At 55.0% G+C, this 24,407-nt stretch overlaps 8 protein-coding genes across 8 annotated transcripts; 4 read left to right on the plus strand and 4 right to left on the minus strand.

Moving 5' to 3' along the window:
- Window positions 1-60: 60 nt before the first annotated feature.
- Window positions 61-2,388, minus strand: LY79DRAFT_582999 (WD40-repeat-containing domain protein; the record flags this gene model as incomplete). Its single annotated transcript, XM_060560299.1, has 2 exons — window positions 61-1,229; window positions 1,284-2,388. 2 exons carry the CDS (start codon window positions 2,386-2,388, stop codon window positions 61-63), a joined length of 2,274 nt encoding a protein of 757 aa, XP_060409914.1.
- Window positions 2,389-3,639: 1,251 nt separating this feature from the next.
- LY79DRAFT_367894 (WD repeat domain-containing protein) lies at window positions 3,640-5,306 on the plus strand. The gene is made up of 5 exons (XM_060552805.1): window positions 3,640-3,905; window positions 3,968-4,007; window positions 4,069-4,164; window positions 4,221-4,846; window positions 4,902-5,306. Exons 1-5 carry the CDS (start codon window positions 3,743-3,745, stop codon window positions 5,069-5,071), a joined length of 1,095 nt encoding a protein of 364 aa, XP_060409915.1. The 5' UTR covers window positions 3,640-3,742; the 3' UTR covers window positions 5,072-5,306.
- A 1,260-nt stretch (window positions 5,307-6,566) lies between these two features.
- On the minus strand, window positions 6,567-8,140 carry LY79DRAFT_367920 (uncharacterized protein). Its single transcript, XM_060552807.1, has 6 exons — window positions 7,540-8,140; window positions 7,339-7,446; window positions 7,169-7,242; window positions 6,893-7,094; window positions 6,777-6,815; window positions 6,567-6,709 (listed from the first exon to the last, which is right to left on the minus strand). The coding sequence occupies exons 1-6, from the start codon at window positions 7,877-7,879 to the stop codon at window positions 6,663-6,665; spliced, it is 810 nt and encodes a 269-aa protein (XP_060409916.1). The 5' UTR covers window positions 7,880-8,140; the 3' UTR covers window positions 6,567-6,662.
- A 1,224-nt stretch (window positions 8,141-9,364) lies between these two features.
- On the minus strand, window positions 9,365-10,150 carry LY79DRAFT_524010 (uncharacterized protein; the record flags this gene model as incomplete). The annotated part of the gene is made up of 1 exon (XM_060555586.1): window positions 9,365-10,150. A coding segment is annotated over one exon (786 nt), but the record flags the coding sequence as incomplete, so codon positions are not given.
- Window positions 10,151-11,378: 1,228 nt separating this feature from the next.
- LY79DRAFT_524023 (uncharacterized protein) lies at window positions 11,379-14,129 on the plus strand (the record flags this gene model as incomplete). The annotated part of the gene is made up of 6 exons (XM_060555588.1): window positions 11,379-11,596; window positions 12,233-12,387; window positions 12,583-13,107; window positions 13,219-13,380; window positions 13,564-13,776; window positions 13,852-14,129. The coding sequence occupies 6 exons, from the start codon at window positions 11,379-11,381 to the stop codon at window positions 14,127-14,129; spliced, it is 1,551 nt and encodes a 516-aa protein (XP_060409918.1).
- A 621-nt stretch (window positions 14,130-14,750) lies between these two features.
- Window positions 14,751-15,187, plus strand: LY79DRAFT_566124 (uncharacterized protein). Its single transcript, XM_060558791.1, has one exon. It carries the CDS (start codon window positions 14,758-14,760, stop codon window positions 15,073-15,075), a length of 318 nt encoding a protein of 105 aa, XP_060409919.1. The 5' UTR covers window positions 14,751-14,757; the 3' UTR covers window positions 15,076-15,187.
- Window positions 15,188-16,416: 1,229 nt separating this feature from the next.
- Window positions 16,417-17,489, plus strand: LY79DRAFT_367960 (uncharacterized protein). The gene is made up of 4 exons (XM_060552808.1): window positions 16,417-16,982; window positions 17,035-17,081; window positions 17,137-17,201; window positions 17,252-17,489. The coding sequence occupies exons 1-4, from the start codon at window positions 16,473-16,475 to the stop codon at window positions 17,347-17,349; spliced, it is 720 nt and encodes a 239-aa protein (XP_060409920.1). The 5' UTR covers window positions 16,417-16,472; the 3' UTR covers window positions 17,350-17,489.
- A 4,376-nt stretch (window positions 17,490-21,865) lies between these two features.
- LY79DRAFT_566130 (uncharacterized protein) lies at window positions 21,866-22,488 on the minus strand. The gene has a single exon (XM_060558792.1). The coding sequence runs from the start codon at window positions 22,346-22,348 to the stop codon at window positions 21,893-21,895; it is 456 nt and encodes a 151-aa protein (XP_060409921.1). The 5' UTR covers window positions 22,349-22,488; the 3' UTR covers window positions 21,866-21,892.
- Window positions 22,489-24,407: the final 1,919 nt, after the last annotated feature.

Genomic DNA, 24,407 nt, shown 5'->3' on the forward strand with positions numbered 1-24,407 from the left:
TTCCGAGACTCCATAAGTCATGCTTCATTACCCTACCGCCCGTCACATCACATCCCCGTCTCACCCCAGTTGCTCGAGAGCCTCTTGGCCCACGTGCTTCACCCGCGCCTCCGACACCTTGTCGATTGCAGTCTTGATCCAGCCCTCGCCTCCTTGCGACTTCACCTCAGCCCGGTTGCTGGAGGCGTACGTCCCCAACGCGAAAAGCGCCCGGTAGAGAACCTCGGGGTCGGTCTGCGCGGAGAGGATCTTGCCGAGGGCCGCGATGAAACGCTTCGACTCTGGTGCCGTCTTCTCCTGGGAGGCGAGCACGGCGTAGTTGATGAGAGTGGTGGCTACGGCAATGAGCACGTTGCGGTTGAACTGTCCGATCGGTGCGCCGCCAGAGATGCCGAGTACCCGCTCGATGGTCGTCGCCACGAGGTCGGCCTCCTTGGCCGCCAGCGCTCGACCCTTGGACGAGCCGAAGATGTTGGCAAATGTGCGCAGTGCCATCATGGCGGAGTTCTCGTTCGGTGCGGCGCCGTCCGTCTCTCCCAAAGCGCTGATGGCCGCAATCTTGAGGAATGACGCACCGGGGGCCGCAACGTCGGCGGCGAGCGGTGCCTGGGCGACGCATCGCAGGAGATCTAGACCGGCGAGACGGTCCGAGTAAGGCCAGTGCGAGACAATCTTGACTGCCAGGTCAATGCCCTCTTGGCTGACAGGCTTGGAAGATTCGATGGCCTGCTTGACAGCCTTGAGGGTGCTTTGCTCAGCGGGGTTTAAAGCGGCATCTTTGCGACCCGAGGAGATCATGTTCGCGTTGACGGCGAGGATCTTGTTGACCATCGCATCGTACTTGCCCGCCGTGATGAATAGGTACTCGGTGTGAGGCAACAGCTTCCGGGCTGCGGGCTCGGCTTCACAGGGGCGGTATCTCGACTCCGAGCCGTAAGGGTCAGGTCCTGATGATGCAGGCTGCCCAAGAGTAGCTCCTTGGGTATTCTGGGTGATGAAGCCTGCCACGTTATCCAGGTAACTCAGGGGCAGCTCATTGTCGTTTAGGAACTTGGTCGCGGCGTCGTAGGGGTTCTGCGACAGGTTGTACGGCAGCTTCAGAGGTGGCTTGCCGTCTTCGATATCAACGTCGAAGACAAAGTCGTAGGACTTGCCTTGATACTCCGTCTTCTTCCCACTGCTGCCGGCTGAGTCGACAACAGTGCCAATGTTGATCCACTGCTGCTGACCTGCGCGTAGTTAGCAACCCGACACTGGGCAGACAGTCATGGCGTTTAACGTACTCTGCGACCATTGGTGGGCGGTGATGAGGCCGTTGCCCTCATTGATCATCTGCACCTGGCCCTCCTTGGTTCCCGACCGAGACTGGAGAAATTCGGGACCAGGCAGCTTCTCCTTGTTGATGTCGGGTAATTGCTGCTGTGGGATGGCTGAGGCCTTGACTGACTCCTCGAAGGCGGAAATGGCCTCGCCGCTCGCCGCTCGCTCGGAGCTGCGTGTAAAGACGCGCGCAACGCCGTCACTGGCACCCGTCACAATGTCCCCCGTCTCCTGGTTCGCCGCTACTGACCACACCGAGATGGCGGGGTGTGTGATGGTCTGGACACACTCATTCCCCTTCCATATCCGCACCGTGCGGTCTTCTCCGGAGCTGACCAACTCGCCCGACGGCAAGCTTGTCAGAGAGTAGATGAAGTTCTCGTGGCCGATCAGCTCGCCAACTTGCTGTCCGTTCAACTTCCATAGGCGGATGATGCCGTCGTTGCTGGCGCTGGCGATATCAGCTCCACTTGGGTGGCCCTTGGGAACCTTGGCGAGAGCGCGGACAACCTCGGGGGTATAGATGGTGGACTGGGGCTCCGCGTCACCGGCGACGGCAGAGGCTAGCTTGTAGATGCGAATATTTGTGTCGGCACAACCCGTAAGAACCGTCTCGTCGTCCAACGCAAGCACTGCCCAGACGCTCTTGTCATGACCGCTGAGGCGGATTTCGGGCTCCCACGTCTTGATGTTCCAGACAATGGCCTGAGCATCCCACCCGCCAGACACGATATAGCTGCCCTTGGGCGAGACGTCGAGGCTGCAGACGTTCTGGGAGTGGCCGATCAACAGACGCTCGGCATTATCGCTCGGGGCAGCCTGGGGCTGCTTGACTTCGACGATGGTGTCTTTGCCGCCAGAGGCGACTAGACCATCCGGGTATGGTTCGGAAGGCGGGAGATATGTCACGGAGTTGACGAATTCCGAGGTTTGACTTAAGACGGAAGCTTCAAAGGTCGGGGGAGGGCCAGAGGTTTGACGCCAAACTCGAACACTGCCATCTCGCGAGGCGGACAGAACTGTCTGGGGATGCGGGAAGCTGACTGCCTTGACCTGAGGGGGGAACATGACGGATCAGCTGTGAAACGGAGCGCTGAAGCTTGGTGTACTTACATCTGAGTCGTGGCCAGCCAGCTGGGCGGATAGCTTGAAGTCTGCCATGACCGTTAAAAGGATCGGTCTGGTAGAAAAGTATCGAGATGGGGAGAGAGAGAAAATACGACGTGTAGAGCAGCTCACGCCTCGATTTGCTAAGTAATCCACAGAGGAGACGGCCGGTATTGTTTAGGTGGTAGGTAGCTGGACGATGACGATTGATGCGGGAACGCTGAAGCTCCACTGCGCCACAAGGGGGGCACCGCGGGCAGCAGGCGGGGGCGGGCGGGCATTGCACCTCTGGACGGTGAGCAATGGAAGGGGCCAACGGGCAAGTGGTCCCCGGGGCAATCAGCTGCATTCCTGGCGTGTGTGGCTATAGCTTACGTAAGAAAGCCACATACGGATACCTGTGCCTACCTACCCAAGGTGGTGTACCTAGCTAGTCCTGGGCACCTGCCTGCATCCATTGACTTCCCTTCTGAAACAGGAACTGACACCAGCCACAGTTGCGGAATCGCTCATCAAAGCACGTGGTCTGGCTCCACCCTGTCCAATCATTCCACCTCTTCTCGAACCGACGACTAACCCCACCTTGTCCCCTTTTCTTGTTCAAGCCACATTTCACTATCCATATTCCAGCTCAGGGACCGAATCCACGATGAGATTAGGTAAGCATCACCGCAACCGACTGCTACCAGCAGCGCGGGGTCATTTCTGCTGCTTCCTCACGGCAGGACCAGGATCCCCGTTTCAGGGATTACCTCTGTAGGTACGGATACACGTTAAAAAGTAACCACACGACCACTGACTTAACCTCCTTAGGCTTCAATACCTACCGAACTACTCGTGCCTACGGAATACACACGCTTCGAGTCGGAAAACCACCCCCCACTCTTATTCCCTCTGCGCCGCTTTCTCGTTGCCTCGCATCCTCCCGCGGCTTTCCCCATCCTCCCTTTTTTCCCTCTCTTTTTCTTCCTTTTTTTCTTCTTCTTTTTCTTTTCTCTTCTAATTGTGGTTTGCTTTGCTTCGCCCTCTTGTTGCTGCTGTTGCTGTTGTTGCCGTCGACGAGGAGCCCGCCATCTCTCAAGATCCCATCGCCCTCCTCCACGAACATTTCACGACGTTACGGCTGTATTTTGACATTTTCTCCTTATTCCTATTCGCTCCTTCCATCTCCATCGAGGACGCTATCCCTCATCCGCCGTCGCCAACAGCTTGATACCCCTCCACTGCGCACACATTGCGCTTGCGATCGTCGCGAAACCGAACCAATCCTCTTAAACCTCTTCCTCAACGGCCCACACCGGCAACCGACGACAACATGGCGTCCGCGTCTCCCGCTCCTTCGGCCGCTCCTCCTGCCGTCGAGACTTCGCGTCAATACGTTCCCTTGACCTGCCACGGGCACTCTCGACCTGTCCCTCACATCTGCTTCTCCGGCCTCGAGAAGGGAGAGCAATACTATATGATCTCGGCCTGCAAGGGTAAGCTTGCCGTGAAGGAACCCGCGCTACCTACCCTCTGAGCTTTGCTAATCTTGTCGCAGATGGAAACCCTATGCTACGCGACGGCATCACCGGCGACTGGTACGCATTGTCGGCTCGACTGAACGGGAGGGTGGGCGCATTGCTGACGCGACATGCATAGGATCGGAACCTTCATCGGTCACAAGGGTGCTGTCTGGCAGGCCAGATTGAGTCCCGATGCCTCCAACGCTGCCACAGCCTCTGCCGACTTCACCGCGTAAGTCCTGGCTCACGATAGACCTTACCCCCGCAACAGCAGTTGACACGCCGTAGCAAAGTCTGGGACACCCATAGCGGAGAGGTCCTCTATACCCTCCAGCACAACCACATCGTCCGCGCCGTTGCCTACCCGCCCGATAACTCTGAACTTATTGCTACTGGAGGTATGGAGAAGAAGCTGCGCGTCTTCGACCTTAGCGACTTCGCCCCCGATCCGAACTCTCCCGCCGGAACTCCCATCACCATCCCTGCCTCGGCCGGATTTGAGATTGGCGAAGGCACTCACACCGGATCCATCAAGTTCATCGCCTGGACTAAGGACCCTAACACGATCGTCACTGCCTCCGATAACACCCTGAGATGGTTCGATCTCCCCACCCGTAACCTCATCCGCCAGGAGGTCCTCGACGGCGAGATCAAGTCTTGCGAGCTCGTCTCCCTGGCGCCCGAGTTCACCTCGCCGGGCGACATTGGCGGTGGCCTTCCCGTTCTCGCCGTGGCTGCGGGCAAGTGGGTGTACTTTTGGGGTGGTCCCCAGGCCTCGGATGAGCTCAAGCGCATCGAGCTAAAGCATGGCGTTGCCAGTGTTGGCCTGGATCTCAAGGGTCGCAAGATCGTCATGGGAGAAGAGCCCGGCACTTGGGCGCGCGTCTGCCGCTGGGACGACGGTGGTGACATTGGTCAGTCGATGTGGACATGCTTGCTTGTGCAGGACTTTGGCTAACACGCACCTAGAAACCCACAAGGGACACCACGGCCCCATTTGGTCCATCGCATTCTCCCCCGACGGCAAGCTCTACGCGACCGGCTCCGAAGATGGCACAATCAAAATGTGGAAGAACTGCGACGGCTTCTACGGCCTCTGGCGTGGCGGCGCCCCCAATGCGGAACGCAACGCGGAATAGAGAAGCGCGTCGTCCAGCATGGCGTCACGCTGCGAAGGAAGCGACGCTTACACACCCACGAGCAGCCGAGTCTCGTCAGGCTCGCACTACGACGGGACCTCGCACATCAGCAACAACTCCATCACCGAAACCCCGGCAATCGCTCATCAATTGATGGATCGCTTCTTTGCCACGGCAACGGGCAAGCTTGGTGCGGGGAATGATGCGCCCGTCCAAAGCGACCACCGTCAGCGCAAGAGGGAGTAAAGGGGCCTGCGGTCGCTGTCCTATGAGGGAGAGGCCAACCTCAGCAGCATTCCTCTTGAAGCGGCGATGTACGTGAGCGTACAACGTAGAGATCAGGGTGTCAACCCCAAGCCTGAATGTGATGGAATTAGACTAGATAGCCTCCATCAATATCGGTTGTTATCAGAATACATACAATACCAAATAAGCTTAACGTATGCCACTGGGTGAAAAACCCAGTCCGCTAACCTCCCTCTCCTGTGATAAATGTTGGAAGCTCTCCTGGAACCTCAACAAGACAGACATGGTATGCTTGGTTATAACGCCAGCTGTAGTCACCTGGGGAATAGGGTAGAAGGGAGGCGCATCTTTCCGGGTGAAGCGCGTCTATTAGTGGACGAAGGAATTTTTTAAGAATCGCCACGGCGCAACACATTATCCATAGCTCGGTGAAACCATCAATGATGCGCGCACAAAATAAGGGTCCACGATACATAAGCCCCGGCACGAACTCGTGCCATTGTCCATATACTCTCATAACCCCCTGCCGTGCACATTGGGGTTGGAGAGGGAGGGGCACCAAGCGTGAGTCTATCTCGTGCGCAGACGTTCGTGGGAAAACGAAGCTGGAGGCCTGGTAGAAGTTTGAACTGGAACGGGATCATATTAGGTCTTCGGCATCCTCACAATGGCCTTCCCATGGGCGTTCTCCCTATGCCTAAGAACATGGAGCGTTCAGGTCAGTTTCGACGCAAGAGCAGGGAGCAACAGTCTCTATGCTGGTTAGCAAGGGCTTCATAGCACAGTTCGAGACCGCACTACTGTTGTTTCGAGTTGCTATATACATGGGGAAGTCGGGCCTAGGGAGGGAATCGGAAAATGTCGTGTTTGCAATCGCACAGTCCGAGTGTACTCGTGTGCCCAGTTGCTCAATATTCACCGGCCTCATCAACATGGGTAACACGGCCCTCCCAGTGAAGTACTGCCATCCCAAAAGGCAACTCCACCTCTCCACGCCCACGGGACCCTTAATGCGATCTGTTCCCATCATGCCCAACTACCACGCGCCTGTTCTCCTTCGAGGAGCTGCTGGCTCACACTCTTTGCACGGCGCACTTGGAATTACGCGACATCATGGGCCACAGCGGTACAAGGGACCTGGCTGTTGGTCGTAGTCAGTTGCCGTTGTAAACAGCGGCTTTCCATGACTTGTCCGATTCGCGAATGTTGATCCGTTGCTGGAAACAGGGATAGGTTTTGGCGAAGATTGAAGATGGTGTTTCATACAACGTTAGATCTACAAAGTGATATATTCGCTAGACAACCAAAAATAGACCAAAGCCCCTTCGCTAAGAAAAAAAATACGCTAATCGACAATGGGCAAAACAACGCGGACCCCTTCCGCTATTTGGCCTTGCAAACTGTCAGTTTCTCATCCAAGAGGGTTGCAAGGTCTCTCTCGCAAAGGGTCTTGACTCACGGTCTAGATACTTGATCACCTGGCCATAATCCTTGCAAACTACACGAGAAGCGTTAGCACTCTCATTTCACTATTGCCGAGGCACCTTGCCTGGGAGGGGGATGTGCGCAACTCACCATGCATGGCGTTCCAGCTGCCGTCGCCGGGTCCGTTGTCGTCGGGGTCGGTGATAAGGTGCGGCTCGAGCGCCAGGTCGGCGGAACACATGACGGCCTGTCGGAGGTAGTCTATGCAGTGGAAGAAGTGGATGTTGTAGTCGGGCGTGAACATGTCGACCTTGTTGGTGGTGAGGCCGGAGTAGATCATCCCCATCATGTACTAAAAAGCCCGGATGTCAGATTCCGAGAGCCCAAACAGCAGAGACGGATAATCAAGGAAGCAGAAAGACGCACTAGGCAATGGAGCTGGTGCGTCATTGTGGTGGCGAAAATCGGCTCGTCGTCCTTAGCCTTCCAGCCCGCTCCGGCTGGAAAGGTAAACGCTTGTTAGCGAAGCGGAACAAAACGGCATCGGGAGAAGTCCTCCCGACGTTTGCGGGGGAGGCGGTGTTTTCTTTGCTTACCCGGAAACAGAGATTGCCACTGCTCCATCGTGGAATTGGAGAGGAAATCCGTGGCGTTCGGCGGCACGACCTTGTAGTCGGCATCGAATTTTTGAATCTTGACCGGGACTGCGTCATGATCGCCGTTAGCGCGAGAAACCTTGGGCTTTCCATACCCTGTCAAAGGACCCTCGATCGGGGGGCCGAAGATGTCCAACTTACACTGCGGTCCGGCGCCGCTGAAGTCGCCGCCGATCTGCCGCACGCTCGCGGGGAACTTTGCGTCCTCGAACTGGTAGTACATGAGCAGCGACAGGCCCAGCGAGAGCCCGATGTTTGTGAGCAGCAGCAGCGTGTCGATGAGCCACCGGTGCCGCCGCAGGGTGGCCTTGGCGCGCTTCCACGAGCGGGCTCTTGTGCTCTGCTCGCCGCTCAGGTCGATCGAGTGCCACTGCTTTTCGTCGCCCATGAGGGACTCGTCGACCTCGGTCGCCGAGGAGTCGTCGTAGCTATCCGTGCGCGAGACGGTCGCGTAGTGGGCGTCGGGGTTTTTGGGCGGCATCGTGGAAGTGGAGGGAAAACCCCTAAGAGGAAATATAGGAGATAAACAACGAGTCCCGAGGTAGAGAGAAGCTATATCACAACAGCACGACCAGCGAGCAAATCAGAGAATTTTCGACGACCTTCAAACAAACAGCAACAAGAATAGAAGAACTAGGAAACCAGCCTGCAGAGGAAAGCCAAGTCCGGGGGGGGGAGCCGGGGGGGGAATGTCTTGGTTTTGTCGGTCTCTCGGCACAGCACGGCACACGGCACATACATATACATAGACACTGGAAAGGGGGGGGTCCAGACATTCTGCGCCGTCGAGGTGGATGAACCCGTTCATCTCCTACGGTTACATCGTGCATGATGGCATCTCCAGCGGAAAGTCTACTTACATACAATGGCGCGCGATGATCCCTGTCGATACCCGCCAACGGCGGGTTTCACGCCATATTATCTATCATCAGCATTTCCAACTAGGGTAGGTAGGGGAGGCTTCGAAACACGTCTCTGAGTGAGCCGCAAAAGGCTGTCTCATCGTGCACAGTCATCCACATTGAAGTGCCCGGCAAAAGAGGTGAAAAGGTTGTTGGAAAAAAGGTTTAGACTAGCACACCAACCCGACCTATGGCGGACTGCTCCCCCCTCCAACTAACTGTACGCTCACATAGCACACTTTCGTAAGAGCCCCGGGCCAAGAAACACAAGCCAAAGTTAGACGTCTTTCGTTCCCGTCGAGCCTTTCTTTATTTCCCTCGCAAGGCCGGCGGCTTCTGACTAAGGGGGGTTTGGTGTTTGGCTGGCGGTTTGGACTAGGGGGCTCGACCCCCAAGCGCTTTTCGACGATGGGGCCGTTGGCGTCTCAGAGAATATGCCGATAAGCCGGATGTGATCCACAGAACCAGTTACGGCCCACCACTGATCTGGGGGCATAATCTCGCTGATCTCTCTCCCTCTTTCTCTCTCCCTTTCTGGCCGACGTCTGCATGGGTAGTCCTGAACCTCGAATGCTATCAATAGACACTATTGGATATGCATGGTTGACTTGCCTCTCAAACACTCACAGCGTGGGGTTGATGAGATGACAGGTGAAACCGAGTCATGAGCGGCGAATTAGATTCTACAGCCAAAGCAGCTTGCTGCTTGCCCCGTTATACGATTCCCCCTTATCCGTCTCTTGGAAACGGCAAATCATATGGCGTGTCCGTTAGATGCCTTACACCACCATGTTCTGTCCATTCGGTAGGAAAGGATATGAATCCGAGGCACAAGGTCATGAGGGTGCATTTGCAAGGGTCTTTTAGTTGAAAGAACGTGATGTATTATTATTAGTTTAATATTATCAGATAGTTGGCTGATAAAGCTGCTATTGTTTCTCACCTGGCCCTGTCCACATTTCTGGCCGTTTGACAAAAAAGCTCCACGGGGGAAAGAAGGGGAAAGAGAGAAAAAGAAAAGAAGAAAAACCCTTCATAAAAAAACCTCAAAAACTCTCATTAATCTACTCTCCGGGGAGGTAAAGGTTGATGCTGAGCTTCAGGAGAATTTGCAGCGAGTTGGTCACCTCAACACCCTGTGGCCGGTAGGCCGGGTCCAGGAGACCGATAATAAGGTTGTTGAGATCAATCTGTCTCACAAGACCCAAGTTCAGGTTGTTGAAGATTCCCCTGACGATGGTCGTGGCGCCCTCGACACCGTTGGTGAGAGCGGCGGAGGAGACCTGCGCGATCTGGTCCCGCTTGCTTTCGAGCCCCTGCAGGAGCTGGGAGAAGCTCTGGACGACGTCGTTGTTGAAGCTCCGGACGAGGGCCTCCGAGTCGGAGGGCGAGAGCGTCGTGCCGAGGTTCTTCGCCTGGGCCAGGGCCAGGCTGATGGTGGAGTAGAGGGGGCCCGCGGTGCCGAGGCTGTTCACCAGCTCGCTGAGGCGGTCCGCGACGGGCTTGTCGAGGATGTTGACGTTGGGCTGGAAGATATTACTGAGTTCGTTGTTGATCGTCGTCAGCGTGGTGCCGATGAGGCCGAGAATGTCAAAGAGCGCCGCGGTGCCGGGGGGAGCGGCGGTTGGCGAGGCGGGCGCGGACGGGAGGATAGGTGAAGCAGCGTTGCTCGGGATGGTGCCTGACGGTACCGCAATCGAAGGGACGTTAAGTGATGGGACATTGAGGGAGGGGACGGCGATCGACGGGATCGAAATGGACGGGATTGCCACGGAGGGTAACGAGAGGGCTGGCAGCGAGACTGAGGGTACGGACGGAAGCGCCACAGACGGAAGCGCCACGGAGGGGAGCGCCACGGAGGGTAGTGAAATATCTGGCAGCGCGACTGAAGGTACAGATGGGACTGCCACAGAGGGGACCGAGAGGGCCGGCAGTGCAACTGAAGGTACTGATGGGATCGCGAGAGACGGGAGCGCAAACGACGGCACAGCCACTGATGGGATGGCGACCGCCGGGAGCGAAGGAGAGGGAATGGCGAGAGAGGGGAGGCCGAGGGAGGGGAGTCCGTTTGAAGGCGCTGCCCCCCCAGGCCCGCCAGCTGGCGGTTGGGGGATATTGGAGGGAACCGCCAGAGACGGAATCGCCAAAGATGGCACTGCCAAGGACGGGAGCGAAAGAGACGGGACTGCGGGGATATCCGAAGGAACTGCCAGAGTTGGGAGGGCAATAGAAGGGACCTGTAAAGAGAGTATCGAGAGGGCTTGGAGGACTGAAGGGTCAATAGACGGAATAGCCAAAGATGGCACAGCCAAGGATGGAAGTGAAAGAGATGGAACCACGGGAATGTCGACCGAGGGAACTGCCAAAGATGGAAGGGTGATAGAAGGAATTGCCAAGGATGGTATTGAAAGGTCCGGGATGCCAACAGACGGAATCGCTAGAGACGGAACTGCTAAGGATGGAAGCGCAGGATTATTAACTGGAGGGACTGCCAAAGAAGCAGTCAAAAGATCCGGCAGTGCGGGAGACGGGACATCAACAGAGGGGACTGCCAATGATGGGAGCGTAATGGTGGGAATATTCAGGGATGGTACTGCCGGAATGTCGACTGAGGGGACCGCGAGGGACGGAATCGACAGGGCCGGGAGTGAGAGCGATGGGAGTGAGAGATCTGGCAGTGTGATAGACGGCAAGTCCAGCGACGGCACAGCCAGAGACGGGAGTGAGAGTGACGGAATGTCAATCGAAGGGACTGCCAAGGTGGGTATCGGGAGTGAGAGAGACGGGATATCGATCGAAGGAATTGCTAGCGATGGGACCGCCAGAGATGGAATATCAATGGACGGCACCGCCAAGGTAGGTATCGGGATAGATTGAAGAATGTTGGGCGGGGCTGAGAGGCCATCAACTGACGGAATTGCTACGGATGGGACCGCGGGAATGTCGATTGAGGGGACCGCGAGTGTTGGAATCGAAAGAGCCGGGAGTGAGAGTGACGGGATGTCGATCGAAGGGACTGCCAGAGATGGAATATCAATAGACGGCACCGCCAGGGTGGGTATCGAGATGGATTGGAGAATGTTGGGCGGGACCGAGAGGCCATCAACAGAGGGAACTGTCACAGATGGGATCGAGACTGCCGGCAACGACAGCGAAGGGATCGAGAGATCTGGCAGTGTAATGGACGGCACGTCGAGCGACGGCACAGCCAAAGACGGGAGTGAGAATGAGGGGAGTGAGAGATCTGGCAGTGTGATAGATGGCACAGCCAGAGACGGGAGTGAAAGTGAGGGGATGTCAATCGAAGGGACTGTGAGCGACGGGATCGAGAGAGCTGGCAGTGTAATGGACGGCACGTCGAGCGACGGCACAGCCAAAGACGGGAGTGAGAGTGACGGAATATCAAGAGACGGCACCGCCGAAGTCGGTATTGGGATAGATTGGAGAATGTTAGGCGGGAGCGCGAGAGATGGGACCGAGGGGCTATCGATTGAGGGAACTGCCACGGTTGGGATCGAGACTGCCGGCAACGACAGCGAAGGGATCGAGAGATCTGGCAGTGTAATGGACGGCACGTCTAGAGACGGGATCGACAGAGATGGGATAACAGGAACATCGACCGAAGGGACCGCTACAGACGGGATTGAGAGAGCCGGCAGTGCGATAGATGGTACGTCTAGAGATGGGATCGACAGCGCTGGCAATGACAGCGAAGGAACCGCGGGAATGTCGAGTGATGGGATCGCTCCAGATGGAATTGAGAGATCTGGCAGTGTAATAGACGGCACAGCCAGAGATGGGATTGAGAGTGCCGGGATCGATAGAGAAGGGAGTCCTACCGACGGGATCGACAACGCTGGCAACGACAGTGAAGGAATTGCGGGAACATCTGCTGATGGAACTGCCACAGACGGGACCGAAACATCTGGCAGTGCAAGAGACGGCACAGCCAGGGACGGAATCGAAAGTGCTGGCAATGACAGCGACGGGATTGATGGAATACTGATTGATGGGACCTCTAGGGATGGGATCGACAGAGCTGGCAGCGTAATTGACGGAATGTCCAAAGATGGGATTGAGAGTGGCGGTATCGAGAGTGACGGGATCGCGATAGAAGGAAGCCCAAGCTGGGGGAGTCCATTTGAAGGGAGTCCGTCCGAAGGACCTGACCCTGATGGGGGTTGAAGAATATCAGAAGGAAGTGCCAGCCCAGGAAGAGAAAGGGAGGGCAAAGCCAGAGTCGGGACAGAGAGCGATAGGAGCGAGGCAACATCGATCGAAGGCACCGCCGGGATTGAGAGTGACGGGACTGCCAACGACGGCAGCGTCAGAGATGGCACTGACAGATCCGGAAGTGTAATCGACGGCACCGCCAAAGATGGCACCGAAAGCGCCGGAAGTCCAATCGACGGCACCGCCAGAGAGGGCACTGCAAGGGATGGAATCGAAGGAACGCCGGTTGAAGGCAGCGTCAGAGATGGCACTGACAAATCCGGAAGTGTAATCGACGGCACCGCTAAAGAAGGTAACGAGAGGGACGGAATGGCTGGAGTGTCAATAGACGGGATTGCCAATGACGGCACAGAAAGCGCCGGAAGTGCAATTGAGGGGACACCTGGGACTGAAAGAGAGGGAATTGCCAACGACGGTACGGCTAGAGATGGGGCTGAGAGATTGGGCACAGCCAATGATGGAATCGTGGGTGGCAGCAGCGCAATTGAGGGGTCTGCCGGGTTTGGAAGAGAGGGAACTGCAAGCGACGGGATAGAGAGAGGGGGAAGATCAATAGATGGGACCGCTACTGACGGTATCGTGAGAGATGGAAGGGCAAGAGATGGCAATGCCAAAGACGGGATTGAAGGAACAGCAAGTGAAGGAATCGAGATGGATTGAAGTATGTTAGAAGGCACCGCCAGAGATGGGGCTTGGAGAGATGGTACTGCGATGGATGGTATCGAGAGAGAGGGAACCGCCAAGGAGGGGATCGAGAGTGACGGGACTCCCAGAGATGGCAAGGCGATAGATGGCACTGCGCCTGATGGCACCGCCAAAGACGGCCCGGCCAGCGAGGGGATCGAGAGTGACGGCAAACCTAGAGACGGCACTGCTTGAGACAGAAGCGACAGAGCAGGCAGACCAATGGACGGGGCCGAGAGTGACGGAATTGCAACCGAAGGAACCGCCAACGACGGGAGTGAAAGTGATGGGACTGCCAGAGACGGGACTGCTACAGAAGGAACCGAGAGAGCAGGCAGCGCAACAGATGGGACTGAGAGCGACGGGACTGCCAGAGATGGCGCTGCAATAGAAGGAATTGAGAGTGACGGGATTGCAACCGAAGGAACAGCCAATGACGGCAGTGAAAGTGACGGGACTGCTACAGACGGGACTGCCACAGACGGAACCGAGAGAGCAGGCAGCCCGAGAGATGGAATCGAGAGTGACGGGACTGCCAGAGACGGGACCAAGAGCGGCGGTAGTGCCAATGGAGGAGTTGCGGCGGAGGAGACCGCAGTCGGGGATCTCGAATTCGCCGAGGAGCTCAGGCTAGCCGCGGATCTCGAACTAGACGATGGGCTCGAACTAGACGAGGCCCTCGAAGTGGACGACGATGCGAGGGACGGCAGCGCCAGGCTGGGCACCGCAATGGTGGGAACTGAGACCGCAATCTGCGGGATGTTGACTGCCGGCGGCGCGATCGTGATGGGCTTGAACGTGATGGCCGTGCTGCTGGCGAGCACGAGGTTGAGCGGCACCGCCAGCACGACGGTCGCCGGCACCGAGGCCAGGGCCGCAATGACGCTGCGTGAGAGCATCTTGGACGATTGACATGAGGAGGTGTTGGCAAAGATGTGTGAACAGAGGCCAAGGGTGCTTGACGAGAGATGCAAACCGTTGAAGCAGTGGTTCCCTTTACTTCTTCGATGCTCAAGCAATGGTAGTGGTTGGAACTGATATTCTTACCTCCTCGGGGGTTGATGTGTCGTTGGGTCTTATACATATTGCCGAGCCATATCTCACTTGCAGCAATCTTCGTCGTCGCTGACGGCCCGGTCCCGCTTGTTTCCTCATCCGAGACAAATGCAGCGAAGTCTCTGAATGTCTCAACTCTAAGTTCCCGGATCTCAATGGATCGCCGTTAGCCTGTAGGACTGTATCGCTTGGCAGACGGCGCGTTCCGGTGGATTCCCTGGGCATACACTATGCAGATTTCGGAAGCGATAGGGAAAACTGCAACCGGCTGAGACCAGAGTGCGGTTGCGTCGTAGAACGTCTTGGCGCACAGCGGCTAAACGCCTTTTGCGAGGGTCTGGGGCTTCCCGTCGAGCACCTCGGTCCGTAGATTAAGTGCTTTGTTTGATCGGCAGCCGAAGAAGCCTCAGGGGCGTGATGTTTGCGTATTAAAGCCGGCCGTCTCGACCGCAGGGAACTGATAGTTGGGGTCTAGATGCCGAGTATGACCTACTTCGTCATTTTAGCGCATGCGACGGCAATCGGGAGATCGGTTTGTTTTGGGTGTGGAGGCTTGCCTACCGTCAAGTGTTGTTATCTCCCCGTTGGAGGAATGTTGGCGAAACAACTATGTATGCGGCTTGATATGCAACAGCCTCGACGTAATGTGTCGTCACTTGTATCTCATCTTGCACACGGCTCTTGGGGTTTGACCGCATTCTGTAGACCTCACGGAAGCAATACTCCATTTCATGCTATCAGTCGGGATATGCTTAGTAGCAGAAGGATTCTGTTACAAACGCTATGGCTATACTGTATGTAGACATTCAAAACAGGAATAGGGCAAATAATGAATCTAGCGATAGAGAAACAATACTGATGGGAGACCCTTACTTGAAAGCCCGGAGTCGCGGCCGCTCCTTCAAAAGCGACGGATGCTAGTATTGGGATAAGTGTTCATTAGTCCACGCTCGATGTAAGGATATATTAGGGAAGACGTGGTGGTAGAAGTGAACTTGCGCAATAGAGAACTTATGGCCCTTATTGGTGAATAAGCGAAGTTTATAATTCCGACCTCCGTCATCTCTCCCTTGGTTCTTCACTACAATTGAGAGTATAATAGTCAACAACTGTTATAGGAGACATCTATGCTGAAAGTCATTCCTCAGTAAGCATAAATTTTACATCATCAGATCTTACTCAATGATATCCGCTTTAGTACAACAAGCAAGGGATTTATCAAAAAAAAAATCAAAAAAAATCTCACTCAATTATTATACATAATGTTTCAAGCAATCACAAATGTTTTCTTCTTCTCGACTTCGACTTACTTTTATGGGCGCCTCAGATCTCCGTCTCGATGTAATACCACGGGTACGTTCAGTACACAAAACCAGCGTTTAACGTACCAGAATAAAACCAATATCAGTAGCCTCGAAGTAATCGTATTACTAAGCAAGTTCATTTAAAGACAAATGTGCTGAAGTATGCTCTCACAGATGTAGCCTCCCACCAAATTGAGATCTACGGTACGATCTAGGCAAGATCTGAGCTTAGATATGAGCTTAGATATGGATTTGAACCAAATGGGAGCTTGAAAACGAGCCCCCTGCGTAGGGCTGTCTGTTACCCCTTACGAGGATCTCTCTTGGCTTTATGAGGTACTTGGCCTATCGCAACTAAGCTTACCATGACACGGTCTTTCTCGTACCACAGCCCACTCTTTTAGTTGCCCATTCCAGCTACACAGAATGAACTATAGTCTTGGCTTTAACGTAAGGAACCCGTCTTATTTCGAGCTTACGTGGACCGCGTGCGCGCTGCTTCCCCCGAATAGGCATATGATTCGGACGACACGAACGGTGCCATGCGACCTCGACCATGTCAGCCTTGGCGCAATACCGCCGCCTGCGCGCTTAGATACACGATTGGGATGTCGGTGTGAAGTACTCGATGCATCGAAGGGTTCTAGACTTGGACAATCCTAGCCCTCGTCCGAGATTGGTGATATGTCGAGAACGTTGTGTCAGAAGAACGGCGGCAATTGGACGAGCGAGATTATGCCGGCGGCAGAATGAGCAGAGAGAAGCAGAAACACGATTGCTTCAATAAAAAGTATAAATACAGGCTGTTTGATCTCTTTCAAAAAACAAAAAAACTTCATGCCAGACAAACACAACACCAAGACACTCCACTTACTTCCAGCCACTCAATTTCAATATGCGTTTCGTTGTGCCATTTCTCTGTCTCGGCGCTGCTTTGGCGGTCGCCCAAGACCCGCTGGCCGTCCCGGCCGACTTTGACGTTGAGCAGGGAGAGATAGAAGTCGTCGAGGGCGAGTGGTTCAACATCACCCTCGAGGAATTCGGCGACACCAGCTTCGACAGCTCCCTCGAGAAGAGAGGTGAGATGAGAGGAACCATGAAGATCGGAAAGACGTACATGGACTACGGCTGCGACGCTTCCATCAGGAAGACCCTGGACGAAGGCATCAGAGCCCTCTGCGACGGTAACGGCTGCGACGGCGGGTCCAGCTGGTCCCGGAAGGTCAAGCACACGCAAGGCTCTGTCCCCGCCGATGCCACCATCACTGTTCGCGCCGAGGGCATCTACAAGGACAGCTATGCGCTGGACAGGTTGAGGGAGGGAGTTCTCGAGTCCGTGCGTCCCGACACCACCAAGGGATACAACCGTTCTTGGTATTGGAGACAGCCTGGAGGCTGGGAAGTGGTGAGTGGTCCGTCGGATGGTTCGTGTGTTGCGATTCCTGATCCTCGTGCAGTCGGGTACCTGCAAGATGAGTCGTTTCGCCAATTATGTTGGTCTGCAGTAAGTGACGAGATACTTGATATGCTTCTGGTCGGATCTGACAAGTCGAGCATAGGCGCGTCGATGGCCCGAGTGCGGCCTGGATCAAAGTCTACGTCAGTATCAAGAAACCGACGAGCAGTAAGTCTCAAGGAAGCTATTACAGGCATTCGCCGCTGACACGCAAGTAGCCGTTGAACTTGCGCAATGGGTTTTCACAAACGTCGTCGGTCCTGCGGTTGGCAAGAAGATTGGGAATTGGATTGGAAAAGTCAAGGCGTCGCATTAGGAGTATCCTTCTGATAGCGATGCTTGGCCCGGTCCTCCTTGAAGAAGGACTGGGTTGCCACAAGCCTGTTGCAAACACCATACCAAGTTGCGATCTTACGGTTCGGCCAGGCGGCAATTTTCTCCTCTTCTCTTTGCTCATCTCATCTTCTCTTCTTTAGAGATACGGTTTAGTTATTTATGCCTTCTTCACTCTAGCTTAACCGGAATACACTATCTTGCCTATTGGCTGTTGAACCTGGTGGACCGTGGTCGGGTGTAATAAAGCCGTGAATGGCTGGCTCCAAACTACACATGGAGCGAGACTGACGGTAGCGGATCAAAACATGCCCCCCATATCATACTCGATAGAAATGACCAACCCAGACACACATTCACCACGTTGCATTGTGGGTCTGCGGTTTATGCCTGAGACTCTCGCGAGTTTGAATCCTCAGCCCTCTCTGTATTTTCTCCTTTGCCTCTCTCACATATCCGTAGCTCACTTGACATACTTCTCAATGTTATGAAATAGTGCAGAAGTTTGGAAGACTTATCTAATCACTGACCTTCCCGATATATAATTGTGTTCATTATTACTATTCTTGCAACCTCGCCTTCAGCTTTGTGCCCTCAGCAAAACGGCCATGCACCACCACCCACAGAATCAAGAAAGAGGTCTCGATCCTCGTTGCACCTGGACCTAATGAGTTTCCCCTTTTTGAGTCAAATTAAGCCGCAGGTTTCCGTTTAAGGGCTCTATCTGCTTTCGCAGGCAGAACAGACTTTATCCTCGGCCTAGGAGCATACCCAAACCCACCTCCAGAAGTCTCTGAACCATCTCTGTAACCCAAAAGGCCTTAGGAGCTTGTTTGCGGATTGTCTATTGTTACGACATTCGAGTTTTTCTAGTACCTAAGGTATATCACCTAGCTACTAGTCTTTGAAGCTAACACTTTAGGAGTTCCCTATAATTTGGAGGGGATTGGCACTTAGTTCGGCCAAAACCAAGTACAACCACTAACCCCTTCAGACTTCTTTTAGGAGTAGAGTTACTGCGTGTTTTAGCCCTAGTGGTGCCCTTCTGTTGATTTCTCCAGTTTCGACTTTGTGACCAAACTCCCCCTAGAGTCTAAGCACTTTGATTTCTTGTAAGGGGCCAAGCAAGTTTAAAAAGAACGTTATCTAATCCCTAGTTAGTGTAGTTTTAGTATGTTTAAGACTATGACGGTATCTAATTGCCTTTAATCCCCCAACTTTTATTCCTGATGAATCAAAACCACCTTGGCAAATGTTCTTGCAGTAGTTAGCTTCAATAAATCCAAGAATTTCACCTCCGACAGTTGAATCAGGGCCAACCCTCGTAGGCTCAGCGAAATGTGTGTACTGTGATTGGTTCTTCAAATTGACACCGCAGTACACTAATTGGACCCTTGGCGTGTCTGGGCAGCTCTAATCCCAAGGTAGGCAACCTTCTTTTCTGTGGCGGCCAATGCGAGGATGCCGTCCGTCCGCTCGCCGCACACACCCCACGCGCGCACGTCAATCTTCACCATCCCAACTTTTAACTGACATGCATGAGTGAAAGGTGAGGCCAATGAACGAAGGCCTCCTTGTAGGTATTGTTGTACCTAATTAGTATTCAACGTCTAGCCTTGCCAGCCCGGGGCCGATGTGACGCAACCTCCCAACTCGGGCGTTTCTTACGGAACCTCGTCCCGTTGCTAGGCTCTCGCCTCACCGAGTTTACTGTGGTCTCGAGCTTCAAATATAAATGAGTCGAAGACGCGTATTCACAAAATCGACCCGGAGACATCTCTCGCAGATGCCCCCCGCCCCCCTTTTAGATGTCTATGGAAGCTTCCGTATCAGAACTAGGATGTAATCGTTCTTCCCCTCCAAACGCTAACTACTGGCCGCCAGCCTTGGAGCGCCGAATGCGGCAGCTGAGCCAGCGCGCCGGGACAGGCACATCACGGGGAACGACGCGGCGCAGGGCCGAACGACCCCGATCTCGTGGCGCGGAACCAACCGCATCCTTTGAGGCCTTATCAAGCCGGCAATACGTGATGAGGGGCCCCCCGTCTTTCTCCCCCCTCGTGTGCGGGACACGCCCGAGGACATGACTCTCGTGCCGAGCCGCCTGTCTGCCTTTGTCCAATCACAACTCCCTTGGCGCCCTCGGAGAGTACAGGGACGGAAACGCGAGGCTTTCTCTCCGCGCCGAAAGACATGCGCCGGGGAGGGGAAAAGAGCCTCGGTTCCGGAAACCAGCTCCCTTACTCGGGGGCCTTACCCGGTGAGCGCTTTCCGCCGGGTGGTCTTGTGGGAGGGAGGCTCTGTTCTTGTGGCGGACGAAGGTTCCCATGGGCTCAGCCATCACAAAGCTGGACGGGCGCAACACAGGAACATGCTCAGGTTGATGCTTGGCGTACCTGGCAGATGTATACTGCACTGCGGTCCACCATTGCGATTTCACCTCTTGAAGCAGCACGAGCACTGGGCTCTATGAGCGTGCTCTCGGCGAGCTGTGCGGTTGTGTTCCAACGTCCGTTATTTCATTCAGGAAACATAAGTTCCGGCAGAGACGAGAAACGGGGAAGCAAGATGCCCACGTAACCCCAACTGAAGTACCAGCCATCCTTCCATCACCCGCTTGGGGATATGTATGGTGATGGACGAGCAGGTTTGATATCACGGTTGTCGCCACCAATCAGGCCGGACCCAGCTTCAGGTGTAGTTAACCGTTATCTCGGCCTACAGGGCGGCCACGTCAGCAGACACTATGCCGTGAGAACTAGCGAGACCGAGCACCGCAGGATTACACTGAGCTCTCGCGATGCTTAGCTTCGTCATGTCACAAAAGAACATGTAGTGTCAAGACTACCTATGCCGTCGCGGCGAGTCACTTAGTCGGGCAAACGCCATTGCATAATGGACTTGGTATGAGCAGTTGGTTGCAACCTTTGCTCAGGAGAGTAGTGCGCCCGAGGAGCTCGTTGCAATTGACGCTTGCCAATGGGCTCACGGAGACACACCGGAGGCTGAGCAAGTATGGCTGGGTCAAAAACCTACCAGGGGTAACATAGCCAATCCAAGCTTGTTCTTGGACTTGATACTGGAAAGAGTCAATAACGCATGTTGACTGGTGTGTTGGAATAGGTGGGCAGACACCGTTTAGGCTTCTTGCCCTCCCCCCCCTTTTCTTCTTCTTCTATTTCCTCTGGAGAGCCGTTCTATTTCTGGGTAGCAAGCTGGGGCGGGAGTCAAGAAATGCATGTTGGATCGCCTTGTTTCTGGGTCCTGGCTGACTCGTCAACACGAGACAATGCAGCAGTCGGGGAGGGCTGCCGGGGACGGAGTAGCTGACACCGACAGGCAGAAACACGGCGTGGGCGATAGGCAGTGTCAAAGGACGACGGCGTGCACGGGGGCGAAGCTGTGGGTTGCCTGCGGCCCGAAGGCGTAGTGTGGTGATGACAGGAACGAGCGACAGGTGTGTGGCGCCGGAGCTGAAGCGTCGGGGGCCGATAGTCGGGGGCCGAGGACTTGAGTTGGATGCGAATCGCCGAGTAGCATCAATAGCTGGAAAGACGGGCTGAGCGCCATTTGAAGGGTGCAGTCGTCAAGGGGCAGCAGGCCCTGAAGATGGCTAAGAAAGCAAGGCTGGAAAGCCTCGAACAGAGGATCCTGTTTGAGGGACAGAACACGAAATTTTGTGATGTCATGCGCCGACATGGGTCAACGCTGCAGGGCAGGCGAAGATGCTTTATTGCGTATTGCGCATGTTTGGTGGTTTTGGTGAGGGGCGTTCGCAGACAACGGAGCAGCGGTATGAGACGACAGGACGGGTGAGACGAAAGGGGCCTCCCTGATGGTTTCAAGACGAGGAACCGCCTTGCAAGTGAATCTTGGTAGTTTCTTGTTTGTGAGGCGTTGACACCGGGTCGAGTAGTGCGTGGTTTAGGATTTGGACATCAATATCCTTTCGGTAGGAATAGTACGAAATACTCGGTGCAGCCAGTTAATGGCGGGAGACCGCGGTGTGTGGTGGCTGGATCGAGAGGACGTTTTGAAAAGCTTGTCTCTCTTTCAGTCTGGCTCGTTAGGCCTGACGATCTGCGTCATTGTGCCGCCTTTGCCGATTCCCCTGGTCAGTTGCACGGATGGGAGAATGAAGGAGGCTGTCATGGCCCTGCCTGGCCAACGGAGCGAATGCCCGGATCGGTGATGGAAGTCGACGGCGAGGATTTGCCGTGTCTGTTGGTCGAATCGTCCGTCACTCGGCGCGCGCTTCGCACCACGCTGCTGGGATGGGATTGTTAGTGATGGATCAGAAAGGCCGAGGCTGGGCTGTAGCAAATAGCGAAAGCAGCAGCAGCAGCAGCATCGACTGATGACGGAGTCGGTGGAATTCGACATGTTTGGGCATTCCCAAGCTGGTTTGAAGAGGAGGTCGGATTGATTGTCGCGGCGGGGGGCCCCCATCGTGACTAGGAGGAAACTGTGGGGGACGGAATGCGAAAAATTGTGCGAATTGCGGCGGCAGTTACCTGTGCCTATTCCTATTCGTACCTGCCTGCCTTCACTGAACGAAACGAGGAGGCGCGGGAGGGGCAGGCGCCTTCGTCTCTCAGCCAACCACGGCCGGCCCAGAGGATCCACCAACACACACACACACACCCCCGAGTGGGACAGGCGCCACCGATCCCAGGGCCCCCTCCTTCCTCTCTCTCCACCTCTCTCTGGAAGCACAACCACGCAAGAAACAGCGACTCAGAGCCACACACACAAATGCACACACACATACTCCGTACAATACATACATCACCACGCTCAGTCCAAGTCTCATCCACACGACGGGCCGTCTCACTCGGCATCCGGGACGAGCACCTGCGTCTCGAGTTGAGTCGGCGTTCAATCCACGGGAGATGCATGCAGATACGACGCCCAACGGAACAAACAACGACGGGAAACCATAAAATAAAAATAAAATAAAAATGGGCCGGCCGAGGGCGCATCCGTAACGCTACTACTACATAAGGTACAAGCAAGTACAGTACAATAGTGTTTTGCACAGCCGCCTTTAGAAAGGCACTAATGTCTCTGTCTCTCTCTCTCTCTCTCTCTCTCCATGCCCCTTGCTCGCTCGCTCTCACCTTGTTCTTTCACTCTCCTCGCGTCAATGGTTGTTGTTGTTGTTGAGCGGATGCATCGGCAGCACACTAGGCGTTGAAGAGAGGAAGCGGACTGACGTCGGGAGAAGCAACAATCATGGCCGGGGGGCCTGGCTTAATCGCCTGCCCTGATTTTTACCCTTGGATACCTACCTACCTAGATACCTGAGGTAGTTAGTACACACGTACGACGCATCTCAGTTCCCTTTCCCTGTGCCTCTTTATTCTTCCGAGGGATGCTTTTCCCTGCACCGCGGCTCGATTTTTAATCATTCGTTCATTGTCAGATGCTGGAAGCGCAATCGTCGGCAGTTTATCGGTCCTCTGCGTACCAGCACGAACAGGGCAGCACCGGGTGGACCGGGGAGCCGTGGAACCGGAACTGTGACTGGAAATGCGGTCGGCCAAGAGAAGGCACGCACGCACGTACGTACGGCAAGGTACCGCGCCCCCCAGATTCCCGTGTGGAGGTACAAGGCTTGGCCGTTGACATTCCGGTACTCCGTATGTCATTGTCCTCATTGTCATTGTCCTTATTGTCATTGCCCATGGGCATTGTGTTGTCTGGTGGTTACTGCGACGGCACCTACCTAGGTAGGTAACCTTACTTGAACTGGGTAGGTGGAAGGAGACGGTAGCCAATGGTACCTTCCTTCCTCATCCCATTGGGCGGCTCCTACTTACCACCGACGGATACACGTACCACACCACAGCGCCTACCTATGCATCACCAACTACGTAATACGATAGTTAGGTATTCGTAAACGTCCCTTCCATACGAGATGCCGACCAAGGTACACCCTTCCTTCGTGCAGTCCGTGTAACAGCCAGGTGGTATTGACATTTTGGCCACGGAACAAACACAAGGGAAAACGAAAGCAGAGGAAACAAAAGAATGGGTGGTGGGGTGAGGGGGAAGGTGTGGCTCCCTCTGTACCTGCTCTGCCTGCCCTGCTTGTCCTGTGTGCTGTGTGGAAGCAACGATCCTGCCATGTCACGGAAGGAGGGAAGCAAGGGTGGAAGGGATGCAAAGGGAAAACAACCGTATCCCTCCCGCCAGCTCGTCGTCCACTAAACCTACCTACCTACCAACATAGTACGACGTACTACATAGTATGTGTACATATGTACCTACCCTACCTGCCTAGGGTAAGGTGGTAGGTACCTGTCCCCGTTGCAGTTACCTGCCTAGGGTAAGGTGGCAGGTACCTGCCCCCGTTGCAGTTACCCTGTACGGGATAGCATAGTGTTCAACCCCTTGTCTCTTGCTGTTCCTGTTCCTGATTCTCGGTGCCTTCCTCTCTCGACCACACACCGTCACGGCGGCTCCTGCTGCTTCTAATTCTGACTCTGCTCTCTCTCTCTGTCTTCTGTCTTCTATCCTCCGTCCTCCGTCTTGTTCGAACTGCAACCGAACGACGACCGACTGACGAACCCGACGAGTGAGTAACGCGAATCACCCAGCCAGAAGAAACACGACCGGCGCCATTAGCAGCGCATATCTAAGAAAACCCGCGACCATCTTATCCATCACCCAAAGCAAAAAGGCCAAGACTGAAATAGTTTACCCAGCCAGGATCCAAGATCCAAGCCACCCTCCAACGTGCTGCAACCTTGCTTCGTACTGCATACGACACACCACATCTCTCTCGCCTGGGGGGTTCTGGCCTCTCCCAATTCCATCTCTCTCCTCTGTCTTGTTTTTTGACGGCTTCTCACTTTTCCGTTTCTTTTCCTCCCTCCAAAACCCAACCTGACCTTTCCCCATCCCGGGTCTTTTCTTCTCACAACACGACAACCGGACCAAATACAACGGTGCCTCGCTGGGCTCCTGCTCCTCCGTACCCCGCGGGCGAACACTCCAGAAAGAGTCTCGCTTCGACGGCAACAGAACACGGGTCGG

Source organism: Colletotrichum navitas (assembly GCF_030913465.1).
Source record: "Colletotrichum navitas strain CBS 125086 chromosome Unknown LY79scaffold_76, whole genome shotgun sequence".
Lineage (NCBI taxonomy): Eukaryota > Fungi > Ascomycota > Sordariomycetes > Glomerellales > Glomerellaceae > Colletotrichum > Colletotrichum navitas.

Excerpts from the sequence above, each read along its gene's own strand:
- LY79DRAFT_566124 (XM_060558791.1), top strand. The coding sequence starts at position 14,758 with ATGACCTACTTCGTCATTTTAGCGCATGCGACGGCAATCGGGAGATCG.
- LY79DRAFT_367920 (XM_060552807.1), bottom strand. The coding sequence starts at position 7,879 with ATGCCGCCCAAAAACCCCGACGCCCACTACGCGACCGTCTCGCGCACG. Across the intron at positions 7,447-7,539 it reads CAGCGGCGCCGGACCGCAGT|TCCCGGTCAAGATTCAAAAA; the intron begins GTAAGTTGGACA and ends ATCATGACGCAG. Across the intron at positions 7,243-7,338 it reads GTGGCAATCTCTGTTTCCGG|CCGGAGCGGGCTGGAAGGCT; the intron begins GTAAGCAAAGAA and ends TTACCTTTCCAG.
- LY79DRAFT_367894 (XM_060552805.1), top strand. The coding sequence starts at position 3,743 with ATGGCGTCCGCGTCTCCCGCTCCTTCGGCCGCTCCTCCTGCCGTCGAG. Across the intron at positions 4,008-4,068 it reads GACGGCATCACCGGCGACTG|GATCGGAACCTTCATCGGTC; the intron begins GTACGCATTGTC and ends CGACATGCATAG. Across the intron at positions 4,165-4,220 it reads GCCTCTGCCGACTTCACCGC|CAAAGTCTGGGACACCCATA; the intron begins GTAAGTCCTGGC and ends GACACGCCGTAG.
- LY79DRAFT_367960 (XM_060552808.1), top strand. The coding sequence starts at position 16,473 with ATGCGTTTCGTTGTGCCATTTCTCTGTCTCGGCGCTGCTTTGGCGGTC. Across the intron at positions 16,983-17,034 it reads AGCCTGGAGGCTGGGAAGTG|TCGGGTACCTGCAAGATGAG; the intron begins GTGAGTGGTCCG and ends ATCCTCGTGCAG. Across the intron at positions 17,202-17,251 it reads TATCAAGAAACCGACGAGCA|CCGTTGAACTTGCGCAATGG; the intron begins GTAAGTCTCAAG and ends ACACGCAAGTAG.
- LY79DRAFT_566130 (XM_060558792.1), bottom strand. The coding sequence starts at position 22,348 with ATGCGCCCTCGGCCGGCCCATTTTTATTTTATTTTTATTTTATGGTTT.